The sequence below is a fragment of the Plectropomus leopardus genome, chromosome 3 (genome assembly GCF_008729295.1).
Source record: "Plectropomus leopardus isolate mb chromosome 3, YSFRI_Pleo_2.0, whole genome shotgun sequence".
NCBI lineage: Eukaryota > Metazoa > Chordata > Actinopteri > Perciformes > Serranidae > Plectropomus > Plectropomus leopardus.
The window spans coordinates 32,049,533-32,067,969 of NC_056465.1; the positions used below are offsets into that span (position 1 = coordinate 32,049,533).

At 41.6% G+C, this 18,437-nt stretch overlaps 1 protein-coding gene across 4 annotated transcripts in view; it reads left to right on the top strand.

Moving 5' to 3' along the window:
• The first annotated feature begins 281 nt into the window (after nucleotides 1-281).
• Nucleotides 282-18,437, top strand: part of lnx1 (ligand of numb-protein X 1) — a 49,208-nt gene continuing 31,052 nt past the window's right edge. For 2 of the 4 annotated variants that reach the window (XM_042483235.1, XM_042483240.1), the window contains exons 1-2: nucleotides 282-576; nucleotides 8,070-8,572. In XM_042483235.1, the coding sequence (XP_042339169.1) occupies nucleotides 8,124-8,572 (449 nt within the window). In that variant the 5' untranslated portion in view covers nucleotides 282-576; nucleotides 8,070-8,123. Of the gene's footprint in view, nucleotides 577-8,069; nucleotides 8,573-17,826; nucleotides 17,992-18,437 lie in introns of those variants that run through there. The other 2 variants (XM_042483246.1, XM_042483253.1) reach the window with 1 other exon arrangement.

The window sequence follows — 18,437 nt, forward strand, 5'->3', positions numbered from 1 at the left end:
AGCGCAGTCCGTCTGTTTACGTAAATGGTCTGCAGGAAATCAATCACATAGGTACTTAAGATGTTATTAAATTTTTATTGTGTTATGGAGGACGTCCTGTCAGAACTTGTAGCTCAAGCTGCTGGTGCCCTTTTGCAAGACATTACAATATTGTAATAATACTGCTCTTCTGAAAAAAAAACAAAAACACTCCACCTCAAAGCAAATTCTAGCTTCTCCCAGAGCAGGTTTGGGCCGTTCTCATGTTTACCTTTTCTCTGGATCCGCCCCTCTGCTACTTCCTGATCACCTTGGACTGTTAAAGGTGAGCAGGTTTTGAGCTCACATAGGAGCCGTCTCTCCCTCTTTTGGGTTTTAGAATCCCCCACCAAGACCAGCAGTCGGATAAAATTTCTCCACTTGAAGAGCGACAGCCAATCGGCAGACTCCATGACTGGGACAAAGTCCTCTTTACTGAGTCATTTAACTCCCCCCTATACACCTCCCCTCTGCACTGTCTAATGTTACACCCTCTGTGAGGCTCTACCTGTGCAGGTGAACTACTTAACTGAAAGTGAACGACGCTTATGAAGCCATGTAAGTAGACTTTCCTCACTGTAAGTTGACTTTTTTATTAGATGTGTGTCTTAAATGCTCTTATTGTGAAACTTTTGTAGTAAACATTGTTCCAGTACCTGTTGCTGGTCAGTTATTTGCATTGAACTCATTTGCATACACTTTCTGTGTGTTCTTTCACTGCATGAAATAGACATGCAACAATGTTGTCCGTGTAGATTTCCTGCTACCTGTGTGTGTGATGGCTAATCTCAGTTAGCGCTCAGTACAGTCTGTGCTGGTCCACTCAGCTATCCTGATATTAGAGACACTTGACAGAACTTCGCATCTGCCTGCAGCTGTTCCCAGACTGAGGTGTCAGCTCTGGCTCAGACTCACCGTGGAGATATGCTATGAACTGAGAGAGGGGCCGGCATACACAAACATACACACACCGAGAGCCTTATGGAGAGGTTATGGAAAGGGCAGGAATTACATTAATGTGCTGCTCCGCGTCCCATATGCTCAAGATTTGAAAAATGCTGAAAATATTACGTTATGTAATACATGCAGACTAAATGATGAAATTCTTGATGAGGAATATATTTTGTTTACTAATATAATTTACCTCCTAGTTATCAGTAGGGAGAATTTAAAGTTATGAATTTGTCCTGTTGTATTCTGTGGAGATACTGTTTGTGTTTGTTGTTAAGAGATTTCTGCAGAAAAAAAGGCTTACTGGAATTTTCAGTATTTCAGCGACATGTCTGAACACAACATAGTATGCTGGTGTTTGTGTTTTGCGTGTGTGTGTGTGTGCCTGTAACTCCAAGCTGCCTCATGTTTATTTGTGCTCAGGGTTCATAGTTTTATTGAGCTGCTCGGAACAGCGGCGCTGATCTAGTGTCAGCATGCCATTCTGACTTTTTATGACGTGATGGTGAATTGATAAGGCTCATGAGCAACTTCTCCTTAAGCACTCCCACTCTGTGCTGTAATCATGCTGGTGAGCGTGGGCTCTGTGAGTGTGTTTGTCTCAGAGTTTGAATGAGTTTGTTATTTTTTCATGAATCATGGAACAGTTTGTAGCCTTGACAACATTGAGACCACACCTGCCACAACCACAATGACCAAGTGTCAAATAAAATACACTATGGCATCAATGTCAGCAGGGCGCAAGTTTGTTACAAGATTGTGGGGGACACAAATGAAATCAGCAGTTTGGAGGTCCTCCCCCTAAGACATTTTGAGGGTCAAGTAGTTGTAGAAGTAGAAGTTTGGGTAAATTTCTTTCTGAACACATCATAAATATGCTTGTTAAAAGACTGAGAACTGTGTGGCGTTGACCAGAAAACTGTTTTTCGTTATTTCTGTGCTCAAGATCAGTGTTGCCAACTTGCCAACTTTTTCACTTTGTTTAACAACTGTTCAGACCCTCTTGACGACTTAATTTCAAAAGAGCATGTAGTGACAAATTTAGCAACTTATTCAGATCATCCAGATCATCATCTCATCTAACGGCACCCCTCTGTCAGTGCTTAGGCGTACGAGCATGACGCCAAAAGCCACTTAATGCATCCAGCCGCAACATGGCTGGATGGTGTCTGATGAGGACGCAACCGTACGTAACCGTTACCGTTTTTCTTATATACCAGCTGGCAGCCAAACAGCAACAGGGACATCCACATGCAACACACACGGGCGGCATTACTTTAAAACATGGCCGGATGTAACTGGTCATGTCTGCATGAAATGCTGAACGACGGCGTCAGGTATTAACGTTACCAGTAAGGACTTAATATAAGAGGCATGCGCTTATAGGGTGGATGGATCCCGCAATGGATGGATCCTGCAGGAGTCTGGAGTTCGTTTTTTTTTTTGTTTGTTTTTATTTCTACACCTGTGCATCTTTTGCCTAAACCTATCCAACCGTGACTTTGTTGCCTAATCCTAACCATCATGAAAGTCCGCCTCGGTTGGTATGTGCTATTGTGTGCAACATCTTCCCACCATGATGTCATCCCATCACGTGCATTTGTTGACATCACGGTCATGGCATTGGAACGTAAACAGCTGATACAGAAGGATTCCTAAAATGTCATAAATAGGCGCAGAAGGCCACTTAGAGACCAGTGCCATGTGACAAGTTGGGATGAGAACATGTTGGATCATCAGGGGAAAAAAAGAGAAATAGAAAGTAATTCATTCCTGTGCATGTTGCTCATGTCCACGGCTGTTTGACCATGAGCACTGAGCGGAGACGGCACTCGCAGTGTGAGTTAAGTTGTAGTGACTTGCTATGGTTTCTATAGCGTCATAGCTCAAATGCCATTAAAATGTTTTGTTGTGGGTTTTTTTTGTGTTGAATCTTAATGATCTATTGATGTGTGATAACATCACCAAGATGCAAATAAGCATATGATGTCAGGCCCACTGCAGAGAATACTCCTTTTTTCCACAATTTTAACACACAATTTTGAAAACATAGTGATTTCTTTAATTTTTTGAGTGTGGCTATGTGGTTAATAACTCATTTTTTCTAAGATCGGAAAAATTCATTCATTCATTCATTCATTCATTGTCCATATAGCTTGTCCTTGCAAGGGAGGTGGGATCGAAAAATTCATTACACATATTTCCTTTTGCTATAGCTACCTGAACTTTAATTTCCTGCCATTTGGTGGATTTTTCTGCATGAATTTATGGTGGAAATGTCTTTAATTTTGTCAAAATGCAAATGCAACTTTCGTGTTTGTATTACAAATGCATGTTCTAAATATTCATTGGGTTGTGTCCCCAGCATCACACCCGCCCCTAAAATCTACGCCTATGAATGTCAGTACATAAAATAATGATTAACAAACTAGTTATGCAAAAGACGTCTGTGTTACATTTTATCCTGCGTGCTCTGCTCACATGCACTTGGCTGACTGTGGCTTTTTCTCAGAGGGAGTGTTTGTTTGATTGATACAGTTATGATTTTGTTGAATATGAGGAGTGGATATGTACATAGCAACATGCTAGTTCAGCGTTGACAGCGAGAGTGCCGACGCAGACACATTTTACCTCATCGTCGGGTTGTTTTTCTCACTCAATCGTTAGGAAAAAGGAGCTGACTCAGCACAGCCTTGTATCATTATTAACTCTTCAAGTCATGCCAGATCACAGCAGAGTGACCTGAGAGTGAATCAACAGCTTTATTTACATAAAGTGTGTGATGTGTGAGAAAGAAGGCGCAGCCCATCTTAGACAAACAACTCTCCCTGCTCTCAATAGTTGAGAAAGGACAAGCTATTGAGCCAAAACTTGACGTGACTTTGGTTCAAAGACAAGGGAAACCGTTTTTCATCTGAGCTGTATTTACAATCCAAACACTGCTTCTTCTTTCACTTTGTGATCTAAAGTGAAATAGAAACGTGGACAGAATGCAGCCAGAACCTCACATATCTCACGCTTGTTATATTGGATTGCAGGTGAAGCTATTGATTCTCTACTTGCACAATGAAGTGTGACGTGTTACGAACTTTATGTCTGTTCATCCTCAAATGTTTAATAAATAGGTCTGGATCTTAACATAAAGGCTATTTGTATTTTTAGAAAATAAGAATAGGTCAAATTATATAGGCTATAAACCCTGAACCCTGGATCTAATACTGTCATTCATACCTGTACTTAAATAAATGTACTTGGTTACTTTCCACCACTGAAAACATTAATACATATATTTAACTATTTCTTCAGCTTTTTTCAATACATTTTTAATATAGCATTTGTAAAGTGTTCTGCACTCAGTAACAATTACTAACATTATATATATTTATAATAGTAAATAAGGTGCCAGAATGCTTAAAAAGCAAAAATTCCTGCACAAAGTTCCCCTGAGTGCCCCTAAAGTCTGGGCGTGTTTTTTTGAGGTGTTTTACCTATGTTCTATTACCTTGTGTAACAGAAGCACCTGGTTAGGTTTAGAAAAAATACATCATGATTTGGCTTAACATTCATACAGGAAGCGAACAGCAGGCTCCCAGGTGGAAGTCCAGAGTTTGTTGGACCCATCCATCACCCCTCTTGTCTGCCTGCCTCATAGCCTTTCCAGTTCCTTATATAACATTGTTAATGGCAGCGTATCATATTGCTGCAAAAGGGGACTTTTTGCATCGCCGTCAGACACCAAAAACACTGACAAAGCGGACATATTTGACAAGTTGGGAATGAGAACAGGCTGCTGTGAAAAATTATACAAAAAAAAACAGCAAACACATAATACTGTTTGCAATATGTACAAACATAAATGTGAAAAATGAAGTAGCATTAAGGAAGGTGAAAAGCACAGGCGGTAAACAGACATAAAGGTCATAAAACATAAATGTGTCTCACATCATACAAGCAGAGAATAAAATCAGTAATGTGATGTTCAGTTATTTTCTCTCCAGAGCAAAGAGCTGCGTTCCAGTAGGACTGTTGTGGTGGTGTCGTCTTGTTACTTTAGGGATTAAGAGTGAGCCGGAGAGAGCTGATGCTCCTCAGGCGCAGGCGTGTCCGCTGTGTGAATGCACCCGCCTGTCTGAGTGGGTGTGTTAGAGGCATGCATGTGTGCATGTCTCTGCATGTATTTGTGTGCGGGAAAAGTATTGAGTGATCTTCATTCCCAACACAAATTACTACGGCTAATGGGTTCCTGTGAGTAGTAATGTGTCATCCATTTTTGTTTTAGAGTAAAGAGGCGTACATTCAGGTCCCTTTACTTTATATTTTTTGTTAGTTATCTTTTCTCTTTGAACCACAAAAGTTCCCCAGGAGAGAAAAGAGAACAAACTTAAATGAGATTATGTTTTATCCTGCTCTGATCAGGATTTGGAGAGAATATCAAACCACCTTCATTTTTCATTTTCTTTAACTTTGAATCACTTTTTGAAAATGTTCTGCTCCTGCTGGCAGATATTTGCTCCCTCCCTCCCTCCCTCTCTCTCCCTCTTCCTTTCTATCTCCAGCTTTTCTTGTGTAATGATGAAAGTGCTCTGCTCCATAGATCAGGCCCGACCTCAGACGCAGCAGGTGCCACAGTCTGTGATGAATCAGCCATGTTACCGCAAGCTCTCAGTGGGAAAGTTCATCTTTGTTAAGACTGCTCAGCTTCTTCTGATTAGCCGTCCCCTCCCAGACACACCAAAGACACCGAGCTTACACGGCTGTCACAACTCGCCGCGCGCCATCCTCACACTGCTTATGTAAAAACGAGATGCAGACGGCCTGTTTGTTTTGACAACTCGGCGGTTACTCGGTAGATTTGTTTGTGCTTGTACATGCATATTTGTCAGCATTAGCATATTGGGATGCACATCAAAGTGTATTGTTTGCCATGATTTTATTGAGAGCATGGGAATGTGTGCAATTAAAATAGAGCCGGATTAACACAAGTTTTGTTCCCGTTTGTTGTTGGTGGGTTTTTTTTAACAAGATCGAGTGTCTCATTAAGCAGCCAAGACCCAATAGTGGGTCCAGAAACAAAGCTTGTGGAGTGCCAACAAGATGGCTGTTGCCAAGGTGACGTGTGTCTGACTGAGCCCATCTGTTCGTGTCCATGTGCTCGAGGAGCCCTGCCTGTTTTGGATATGACGTGTGCGCTGGCACGCTCGCAGTGTCAATGTAAACTTGTGTGGCTTAAAAGGAAACAGTTTGAAATCATGTCACATCCCACAGCAGTGATGTGTTTGTCATGCAACACAGCGAGCGAGTGCTGCAGACTTATCTGCGTCTTATCTGTCTCTACACTTGCTGCTGAGATGCGCAGTATTGACGTCCCTGCATCCAGGGAAAAAATCTCAGTAGTTCGATATCACCTCTCTGTGCCAGCAGAGGAAATCAAACTGAGAGGGGAAAAAAAGTTTGCAGGACTGCTGCACACATCATGTGCCCCCGCTGTTCACGTGTGTTTGTGAAAGAGAGGCTCTGCTACAGCGACACAGCTAATGAATATTTTCACACCCTGTTTACCTGACATGATAACTGCGGCTGCTGTCTCCCTTTCTTCTGCAGAGGAGAGTAGCCTACATTTACTCCAGTATTCTACTTAAGTGCAATTTTGAGGTGTTTGTACCTCAATTTGATGGTGCCTGATACATCTACTCTACTTCATTTTGGAGGCTATATTATAGATTTTACTTCACAAGATTTATCTGTGTAGTTACTGCTTTTGTTTTAGGTTCAGATTTGACATACAAAACATGCAATTATATTCACAACCTGTGTGGTATTTGGGGTCCCTTGCCCTGTTACCGATGTCCATGAGTTTTTAACGGTTCAGAATCAGATTCAGAATCTGGTTCTATCGCCAAGTACATTTACATATACAAGAAACTGCACTTCTAAGTAAAGCTACACTCCTCATAATGTTTTAAAAAAGGCAAACATTTAAAAAAAAAAAAAAAAAAACAGAGCACAAATGCATATAAAAGAACTTAGTTATTCTTTTTTCCTACTCCATTAATCATCTCAAGACCCCTCTGATTCTACAAACTGTATATAAAGAAGTTAAAGGTCTGTAGGATCTTGCAGTGAGGTTGCAGAACTGAAACTTCTCCTGTGTGCCAAGCATGATTGAAAACTACCGCGGCTGACACAAAAAATGGAAAAATGCTAAAATTTAAAAATTCCAGTGTTTGATTTGTTTGTTCTGTGCCAATATAAATAACACGGCAGCCTCCATGGATAAGGACCTGCTCCATATGTAGTTATAAATGGCTCATTCTAGGGTAAACAAAACACAAAAAATCTTTGTTTCAGGTGATTAGAAACTAATAAAATATAGTTATGAATATTGTATACCATTTGTGCCAGTTGATGCCCCTAAATCCTGCACAGCATACTTTTAAACGAGCTCCACCTCAAGCAGCTGCAACAATAAACTGTGACATCAATACATCAGAATCAACAATCCAGTGTAACATAATCCTATATCAGTCACCTTTTCCTGCAAAACCAGAACTTCAACTTTTGATACGTTGAGTTCATTTTGCTGGTAATTCTTTGTAGTACTTGTACTTAAAGGAACTGTGTGTTAAATTAAGGGTATATGAGTAGCTGACAAGGGGTAAACCAAAGTGTAGGGGCAACACTTCCATGATTTCCATGATGATTCTCTCCCAATATCAATGGTAATCCCAGTATGTCCCAGTGCAGAGCAGCAGTCATGAGCTAGCCAGTGGGATACACACAAGCACTAACATACACGCCTGTCTGGACCACCTTACCACAACGAACCACAGAGAATTACAACACACACACACACACACACACACACACACACACACACAGGGAGCATAATTTCATTTTTGCTCAAGACACCATTACAACACTACAACACACAAATAGTGGTTTGCTGCTATATTAATGCTCTGAATGTTGCTTTAAATCACATTTTGACTGAAAGTATTGCAGTATTTTTACAATGTTGTATGGATACTTTTTCTTAAATAAGATGCAAGTACTTTCTCCACTTTTACACTATAACTTTTTTTCCACACTGTTCCTCACAGATCTCTGCTGCTAATGGCCTATTCACCTGATATAAGAAGACCTCCTGCGTCCAAATGAGTATCCCGGAGGAGAGTATACAGCCCGAAGGTGCCACGGCGATGGCCGAAGCATCCGCCCCACCCCTCTCCCCCTCAGACTATGGACTGTTATATCCCAACCTGTGTGCCTCGTGTGGACACAGCCACCAGCTGGAGGAGAACCACGAGTACATTTACAAAGACGAGGTGGACAACGACCTCATCTGTCACATCTGTCTGCAGGCGCTCATCAGGCCGCTGGACACGCCCTGTGGACACACCTACTGCCAAGAGTGTCTCACCAGCTTCTTGCTGGAGAGCGACTTCTGTCCCGTGTGCCGGGCGCCGCTCATGCTGCAGAGCTGCAGGAAGCCCAGCCTGCTGGTGCACAAGCTGCTGGACAAGCTGACTGTGGCTTGCCCCTTCACTGACCATTGCACTGAAACACTGGCACGAGGTGACCTGGAAGACCACATCAAAAGCAGGTAAAACAAAGACGCACACTTTATCCCAACACGCATATCGTAAAAGCAGGTTGTATCTCACAGCAGTTGCAGGCCTCTAACCCTTTGAAACCTGAGCAAAGAGGCTTCTTTCAAAAACATGGAAAAAGGCAATAAGCAACAAAAGAAAAAAAATACCCAAAATCTGGCAAGAAATGAGATAGAAGTACAACAAAATCATGTGAAAATTAGTGGGGGAAAAAAAAATAAAATTATTAAAAAAAAAAATTGCAAAATAATTTTAAATATGTTATTATGACTGTTATGAATGTAGCTTTTTTTCCCTAGCTTTTAAAAAAACAAAATTTTAAATTGACTTATCTGTAAAACATGTATTACCAAGTTGCTTATTGCCTTTGTTCACAATTTTTTTGATAGAAATCGCACCAATTTGTTTGGTTCAGGGGTTTGAATACTTAAGAGAGGCATCTTAAAGCAGCACAAGAATATAGATATTGCCCCAGATTTCCAAGGGTCGGCTGAATTTTCCAGTAAAGGTACTAAAAGTACAAAAAATTATCCTAAATTAGTAAAAAAAAAAACAAAATTGTAAAAAATTGGACCATTACCGGGAAAAAAAGTGCTTAAAAATTGAAATAGTTTGGATTATTATGATAATTGTAAACATAGTTTTCCCCTTCACATTTTTTCCTAGCTTTTTAAAGATAATTTTCTAATTCTACTCATTTGTGAAACATTTCTTACCAAGTTGCTTGTTGCCTTTTTTTTTCCTATGTTTGTGACAAAAATCGCAACCACTTTTTCAGTGCTTACAGGTTTAAATTCTTGTGAGCGGTGTCTGAAAGCAGCACCAGAATAGTGATATTGCTTCAGGTTTAAAAGCGTTAACTGAATTTTCCATTAAAGTAAGGCAGAAATAATCAGTGCTCTTATTAAGCAAGTACTTGAGTTTCTTTTTTTATTTTCTATTTCTCTCCTATTTACCCTTGCTATCTGGTAAAAACTACAATGACCTGCAGTAAACACACACTCTAGGTTTCCCACCCTCCTCTGCTCATCGTCATTAACCCACGGCTCCGGTCCCAAAGGGGAGAGTTCTTCCTCCGACCAGGCTTTCATCTAAACTAGGCCCAGCTCTTCTGTTTATATCATTAAAAGACAGTACTTTGGTTTCTCTCAGTTTGGATCTGTTTTCATTAATGCTCATTAACACTCCCCTAGCCTAGAGGCCTCTGGGATAATTAGTGCATCCCGCCACACATCACACACTCAGCCGAGTGTTGGCTATTCATTTGCACTTTATAAAACTCTATAACTCTAAAGAAGTTGTGCCCTTTTTTCTGCACTCCTGTATTTCCTGCCACCCACCGCCTACACATGCACTCTGTTTCCTCTTCCCTTATTTTTGACTCCGTCCCTTCCTATGTCTCTTTCTCTACATTGCTCCATTGTTTTTCCCAGTCTTCTCCTTCATGTGGTGTGAGTGTCGTAATGAGGTGTGGAGCTCTGAGGCCAACTCCCAGAACAATTCGGCTGCTCTCCCGTAGTTAGGAGGTGTTATCTGTGGAGGTGAGAGGCCGCGTCCAGAGGGACGACTCCACACATTGTGCGCAAGGATGAGAAAAAGTTATTGAAAGATTGATCTCAGCCTTTCTGTTCTGTCTGCTTCTTTTGCTGTGGTCCAGTGATTGTGGCTGCTGTGCAGTGCTGTTCCTCACTGTAATGTTGGCTTCGTGTTTGTTGAGTTTTAACATGTACAGATGGATTTGGGTGGTTGGATGACGCAACTAAACATCAAGCTTTGACACGGGTGACTAGTAATCGCTTCCAATTTCCCACCAAAAGTTAACACTGATTATTTTTAGTGGAAGTTTGTGGCCGTGGTTTCAAGGAACCAAGTAGTCATTATTTCAGCCATGACCCTGCTGGTATTGTAACCAAAACAGATTATTCATTTTAATTCATCTTTGTCTAAGCCACCAAGTCATTTTATGCCTAAACCTAAACACACCATAATCATACCCACATTTTTAAGAGCATGTCATTCTAAAATGTTGTTTACTGCAAAATCTGTGACATGATATTCTGTCTGATTGTCAGAGTGTGTAAGTTATGCCTCTCAATACACAACAGTAAGACATAGCTGGGTTGTGCTTGCTGGTTGAGAGAGATATTTCCTGACGTGTGGACTTGGGTCACATGATTTGGAGTCACAAATTTGATGACTTTAGACTCAACATTGCAAAATCAATCAACATTTGATTTGAAATTACTTGATACCTTCCCCCAAGACCAAAGGTTTAAAATTATGTAAATTAAAAAAAAGCTTCACAAATACATTTATAGCATTCACGTTACCAGCAACAAGTCGACACTTAATTGTCCAAATCCACTTTGTTTGAACCAATCTGGAAGCATCTAATCAACTTAACATAGAGAACAATTAAAAATTAACGTCATGTAACTAAGTACCGGTTGAAAAAAAATTATACAACTACATATTTTAAAAAAAGACAGACAGAAACGCAACAACTTTGTCATCAACAGTAAAGGTGAACTCACAATATCCATGTCTAGGTTTCTGCACGGACCCCTGTGCGAATGTTCGCGTGCAGCCCATTTTTTGTGACCGTGCAGACTGCAGGCAAAGCAAACGTGTCTACTGCGCTGCTCCCAATTCTTGCCCAACACTCTAGTCCAAACCACTGCTTGCTCCCTCAGGCATGATGCAGCAGGCGCTACAAGAGGTGTTATTGCATCACATAATTCTTTAAAAGTTGAGTGGATCATCCAGAAGTTTTGAATCCACAATTCCTCTGTGAAATCGTGGACTATCACCTCCCAGAAATCCCTTATATGTGGCCATTCCCATGTATAAGGGGCTTGCCTTTCCATAATTGCTCTCATAACGCGCCTACGTCGCCTTCAATTGGAAATAATGATGGCTAGTGCGGTGGCTGCAATACAAAAAAACCTGCTAATGTTTTGAACATCCATCGCCATGCTTCTTCGAATGTTATCATGAGAGGAGTTGCATATCATCACTCAATAGAATTGCAGTCATCTTGCCATTGTGTTTTATCAACATTTCAGAAATATCGCTTTAGTTTTGCACAAATCTGTAATGGAAACCCCACCTGGTGATTTGTGTAAATGACACCATTCTTCCTTGATCATATCATTCTGCTGGTATACTGGTGCCCATAATGCCAGTGCTCACTGTCTCTGGCCGTACCTCAGAATCTGGCAGAGCATCAGGAGTTGTAATGACTGAGACAGCCACGCCATCTGGTCAGAGCTGATTTCATACCCATGTAATCATTCATGACCTTTATTGGCCTTTGCTTGAAGAAATTGTCATTCTGGACACATCCTGCACAATCAGGAGCAAAATCTCACCCATTTTATCAGCAGTATTTCTTAACAGCTTTGTAACTTTGTCCTGTGAGGGCTTGCACAGACTACAGCAGAAACGGCCTCCCCGCCCGCTCAGATATTCTCTGCTTTTTAGCCAGTTACGTGTAGCTACATGTGCATGTGCTGCTTCAAACTGGTTTTCTCTGCTCTGAGTGGCTCTCACTCTCATATTTTTTTGTATTAGTCAAATTAATTTACCCAGAGCTCCATGTGTGTGTTTTACTGATGTTCTGCCTTGAGCATGATGGATTTTTTGTTTATTTTTCTTCCTCCTCTTTTTTGTGTGAAAACGTGCCTGTTTTCAAGTACACTTTCAAAGTCCACAGAGGAATTCATCAAAGCTTGTGTGAACATTTGAAAAAGAAATTAGAATTCCTGCCAGTTACTATGATTTTTTCTCGTACGTTTAATGTGGTAGGTACTTTCTTTGTGACCTTGCTGTTGTGTATGTTTGTATGAGAGTCAGACACACAGAGAGAAACAGAGAGAGAAAGAAAGAAAGAAAGAAAGAAAGAAAAAGAAAGAAAGATAACACCATCTAGCCAAAGCCAACTATGGCGGCAGGTGGGTAAACTAACCTGTTTTGCTATCAGCATGATTCCTACCCCTATGCTACCTTCATGAAAGTATGGGTGCAACTCCTGGGAAATTCTGTGTCTGAACCAGTAAGAGTTTGCAGTAATCTACAGGTGTTTTACCTCTTTTTAGAGCGTATTGGGAACTAAATGATGTGGAAACACAACCTGTCACACTTTAAGAGCGATTGTGTGGAATAGGGGTCGACAGATTGTCAGCTGGGCCGACAACACAAGTTTTCCCTCAACGTTTTATTTAAGCCAACAGAGTTTGTTGCTTTTTTCAAAGCCGCTTCTTTAGGTCATACATCTCCGGGTTGTAGAGGGCATGGATAACTGCATCCTTTTTATTTATATATTTATTATTTTACACATATGGACTTTTATGTGTTGTGCTGTCTTATGTGTTGCATTTGCTGCTTTGTTGGTTTTATTTCTAATTGCCCAGAGACATCAGATATAAATAAGCTGTTGGCAAACTCTAGTGCAATTACTTTTTACTGTGCCCTGTCCCTGCAGAAAAAAAAACAATAAAATGAATCGGTTTATTCATTTAAGGCTACATTCACATGAAATCCAGCATTGTGGCAAAAATGCCAGTCCTCTCTTTGAGCTTATTTGAATGTGGATAGTGCATCTTTGCTGCAGCACCAGGGGCCACAGGGGAAGTTGGGTTAAAAAAAAAACAAAAAAAAAACAGAAGACTGTGACAAAAACAGAATCAGCCTTTGGAGAAACACAACCTGTTGTCAAGCAGCAATGGCAAATCATGTTACTGGAGAACAGACCAGAAGAAGCCCACAGTCAAGTAATACAGTCTCTTTCTATTGTTAATTTGATATTTTGGAAGGATTTTTGACCATTTTTATAAATTCTTGCATGGAAAGAAATGCTTAAATTCAGCACCAAATTTGAGCATCAAATGGTATCAAACCAAAATTGCTGCAACAAGTTTCAGGCCATAAAAGAGCATTGGAGGGGCTATCATATACTTCCATCATAATGTTTGAAGCACCTACACACTCTAAACTTTCAAAGTTTGAATAGGCACCTGACCAAAACACAATTTTCATTACAGATATTTGACCAGAAACACTTGGCAGACAGTGCTGAGCTGCTCCAGGTTTCCAGCTTTCATATGATGTATACCACTTCTTCGTGGCATCTACTGTAGACCTGCTATCTCCCCCTAAATATCACCTAAAGAGGAACAATGGCTTTTTAGTGGGTCTTAGTGTGAAATATTATAGTTAGTAAAGCAAATATTAGAATATAACAGCTCATGTGTTGTGTTCTACAAAGGAGAGCACTCGTTTTGTTTGTGTGGGCGTGCATGTGTGACTTTTGTGGCACTAAAGATACTACGATAAATATAATCAGAAGAAATTGTGCAGACCTTTTTGTAGAGATTGGCTTTCTTAAGTTGGTTTCTACCCTCTATGTCCCCGCAAATGGGCCATTTAAGTGACACTTCCACTGCTGCACAACCTTGCGGCTAATCGCCTCAAGGCCTGAATTGGTGTGATTGCAGCCTGAGATGTGACAGTTGGTGTTCCCACATCATTAATTTCCACAAAAAGCTCTAGGGAAAGAGAGTAGACACCTGTAGCACACAGCTAACTCTCGAAGACGCTGGTTCAGGCAAAGGAATAACAGAAAGCTGTGTCAATAATTCATGCGTGGTGTAATGGTACTAGGTATATAATTTGGTCATTTGGTCAGCAGCATCAGTAAGAAGAGAAGAGAAGAGATCTACTTGCATAGAAATTTGTCTTGCATCCTCACACTCTAAACAATCAGAAGAATGATATAAAAATAAATGAAATACATTAAAAAAAAAACATCCTCCAGCCCTTCAGCAGTCATCAAAAAGATGATACAATACAATACAATGCGCCTTCGACAAACAGTGTTATGTGAAAAATACATCCACATAAAATACATCCTGCAACCTCCGCCTCTTTATATTACATGAATGTCCCTTTGTTTGTACTTATAACACCTGCCTTGCTTGGATGTCTTTGTAATGCACAATTCCAACTCCCAAACATATTGTATCTTTGAAAATACCCACTTTAACTCCACGTCAGAACGAGAAATCGGCTGCTGTTAGTGAGAAATCAGAAGGAGTAATGTGGGGGAGAGTATAAGTATACGTTACGATAGTGTTTTTGTGACTGCGAGTCAATGTGCGAGTGTATGAAACGACTCCTGTGGGGGCAGACTGGTTTCTGTTCTCAAACTGCATCCTGTCACAATCCAATTACATTTCCATTTCCTGCGTGCCCTGTGGTCTTGTTGCTGTGCGCACTGTTCAAATACCACAGGATAACTTATGCCTCAGTATGCACGCATGCATGCATTAACACACACACACACAAACAGACGCACACACACACACACAAAGAGATTCAGCCTGTAACCACACTACCTCCATCCATGAAATATTCATTCAGACAGGGTATTTACACCAGTTAAATGTCTTTCTCGAGGGTAGCAGACGGCTGAGCGCTATGAAAAATCGGATAACAGTGGGAAAAAAAAGGTAAGAGGGAAAACAAGGCACGAAGGAGAGAGAAGGGGAAGGAAAAGATGATAAAGTAAGAAAAAGTAGTGATGCTGGGTAAAATTTGAACTTCTAAATAAAATTGACATGACTCTACTTGGAATAAAAGAGCTAAATAAACATAATTAGAAAGGGATTGAGGCTAAGATTTGACGGGAGGGGATGAAAATAGATTAGCTGCACTATTTCAAAGTTCTCACGCCACCATCTCTCCCTCCTGCTTTGTGTTTAATACAGAAAAGACAAAAAGATAGGAGTGACAAGGATAAAAAAAACAAGAAGGAATGATAGCGGTAGTGCTGCATGATATGCAAAAAAAGAAAAACTTCAAAAATATTCTGCAAATATTTTGACAGATTTTGCCACAAGGTTATGAATTGCAATCATAGTAGAAATGGTATGTTTTGCATTTCATTTTTGCAAACAAATACATAAAAAAGATGATAATGTGATTATGCTGGGGGCAGTACCAAACAAGCATGTTTCCTTATTCAATACCATAACATACCATATAATTTGTAGGCAGTCCCTGTAGGATTTTGTGGGCTGTTTTTGAGATTGTCGTTTTCTAAAAAAAATAGCTGTCCGTCAAAGTGTTGCTGAGAGACCATCACCGTGAGCAGCTCTCCTCCTGCTTTCTCTGTCCAGTAAGCATGAGCTAGCACAGCACAACCAACGCGTTCTCATCCAAAGTCGTCACATATTGCCGCTTTGCAGTTGATTGCCAACTAGCCGCATACCATATGGACGCAACAATCCCGTCTAGCCGTGTTCTCAGCCGATGCTGATCCCACTCGGTATAATGGTGCCACAGCAGGTGCTATCCGGCGACATATCATAACACCACAACACTCCCCAGAGGCGTATCATACGACGCGAAAATTGGCTTTTGGCATTGGGATGCTACGCTACAGTCAGGGTATTTGACAACTTCGGAATGACAATAGGCTGACGAATCACTATGCTGCATGCAGCTCTGCAGTGAAATGAGATTTTCCTGTTTTGAATAGTAAATTTTGCAATAAATTGCACTTTTGTGGTCACTGGACACAACTGTAAAGCCACGCAGAATTCACTGAGGTTGGATGAATATGCGTTGATTGTCGCGGCTGCAACATCCTGGAGGGACTGTGTAGCCTGGAGCCTCACTGCAGCAAGTCTTTATTTATTATGTTAAATTATGACACATTTTACCATTTGTGATTTGTATATTGCACTTGGCCATACTGTGATTTCAGTAATATTTAAATTAATTGTGCAGCCGTAGAGAGGGAACAAAAACAGCCTTTAAATGAATCCTGCTTTTGCATCAAATGGCAACATTTATGTTCTAAACTGTACGTAGTCCATTTTAGATAAAATAAATAAATGGAAAATAAATACATTCCTCCAAGTTAACGCTGGTTGCTGCCACCAACATGTAACACAGTCCGTCAACACACACCTCTCCCACAGTCACCTCTCAGCTGTAAGTGCCTCCAAACATCCCTGCTGAATCAGATGGCGATGACAGACAGAGTTAACCTTTATTATTGTGCATCACCTACCCCCCTTTCTCTCCCTCTCTCTCTCTTTGTATATATTCAAAAATTGATTGACTGCATGAATGACTGTCTGACTGGATGAATGAAATCTGCACTTGAACAGCGTTCCCTTTAAGATGTATTCCAAATCTTATTTCTTGCCTGTCTTTCTCTTTCATATCACTCAGAATAACAATCCTCCGTCTCTGCAGAGAATATTGATTTGCCGGTGTGTTTTGGTCATGCTCTTTTTTTTTCTCTCCACACATGTAGGCAGATTCTTTTTAGCGATCAGACCAATCTGCTGCGCAGGGAGCAGTCCATCGTTACAGAGGAGGGGTGATGGTTCGGAGGCAACATACTCCCCTCCCCTCCTCTTTATCCTCCCCCTCCTTCATGGACCAACATATGTGCAGGCAGGGGGAGGTGAATGCAGAGGTTGTGTGTGTGTGTGTGTGTGTGTGTGTGTGTGTGTGTGTGTGTACATCTGTGTGTACATCTGTGTGTGTGTGTGTGAAGAGGGCAGAGCCAATCAGAGCAGCACCAGGTACCTTTCCCCCCCCTCAGCTCCTGGCTTTGTTTGGTCTGCTCCATCTCCCCCCTCAGTGGTTTCTGCTGCAGTATAAGTCACAGCCTGCGCCGTTCTCTCTGACATACACACGCGCGCGCACACACACACCGAACGAGACAGACATGCACGCATACGAGCGCAAATCCTCTTACTACTCGCCAGTGCCCAGAGCAGATTAAGGGGCTGCACATCTCAAATTGTATTCCAAATGTGCCACCTTTGCATGGGTCTCCTTCCTCTTCTTCCTACACTTTTTCTTCTTCCTCCTGTGCCACAACGGGACTTCTGCTCTGCACCTGCTCCTGCTGCCGCTGCTTCTTTTTCCTCCTCCGCTCCGTCTTCAACCTCTGGCAACTGGCCCGTTTGCCTCTGCAGCTGAGATGACCAGGCAGCCAGCCTGAGGCAAGAGAAGAAAGCAGAGACACAGAGGTAGAAAGAGAGAGAGTGGGGAAAGAGAGGGGAAGAAAGAGGCTCAAAAGGTAGGAAGTGAAGGATTAATTCTGATCTGAGAGGCGCCTCTGGAGAGGGAAGGCAGGCGAGGAGGAGGAGGAGAGGGGAGGGTCAGCACGGCCAGGTTCGGAGAATTGGAGGTGGAGGAGGAGGAGGAGGGGGAGGAGGGGGGAATAGAAGAGCTTCAGCGCAGAGAGAGGAGAGAAAGAAGGGGGAAAAGAGAGGAAACAGAGCTGAGCGTTGACCATGAAGGCTCTGTTGCTGCTGGTCCTGCCCTGGCTCAGCCCAGCCAACTACACAGACAATTTGGGCAACCTGCACATCCTCTATTCTGAGCTGTGAGTACAACACTCCTCCTCCGGCATCACCCCATCTCTCCCATCCATCAACAGTCCATGCAGCCATTAATATGTCATGTGCACTTCTTTTATCAGCTATTTGTTTGTGTGTGCATCCATGTGTCTGATGTTTACATCTTTATCATCACTTTCAGAGTTACAGAGTGCATCTGCGGTGTGAAAATGATCATAAAGTTGCTTCCTTATACTCTGATGATGGGTTGTTGTGGCACTGGGATGCAGTAGAGCCAGCAGGTAGTGCTTTGTGCTGTCCAGGACAGTTTGGATGCTACAGCACTGCAGCATGGCATCTCGCTCTCTCTCTCTCTCGCTCTTCAGCGGCATGTGTGTCTCTATCTGCTGTATTGATTTGAGCAAAATGTCAGCGCACTTTTGCTCACAGTTGTAGGCTTTATACGTGCACCAGTCCCGTTAAGCATACGGAC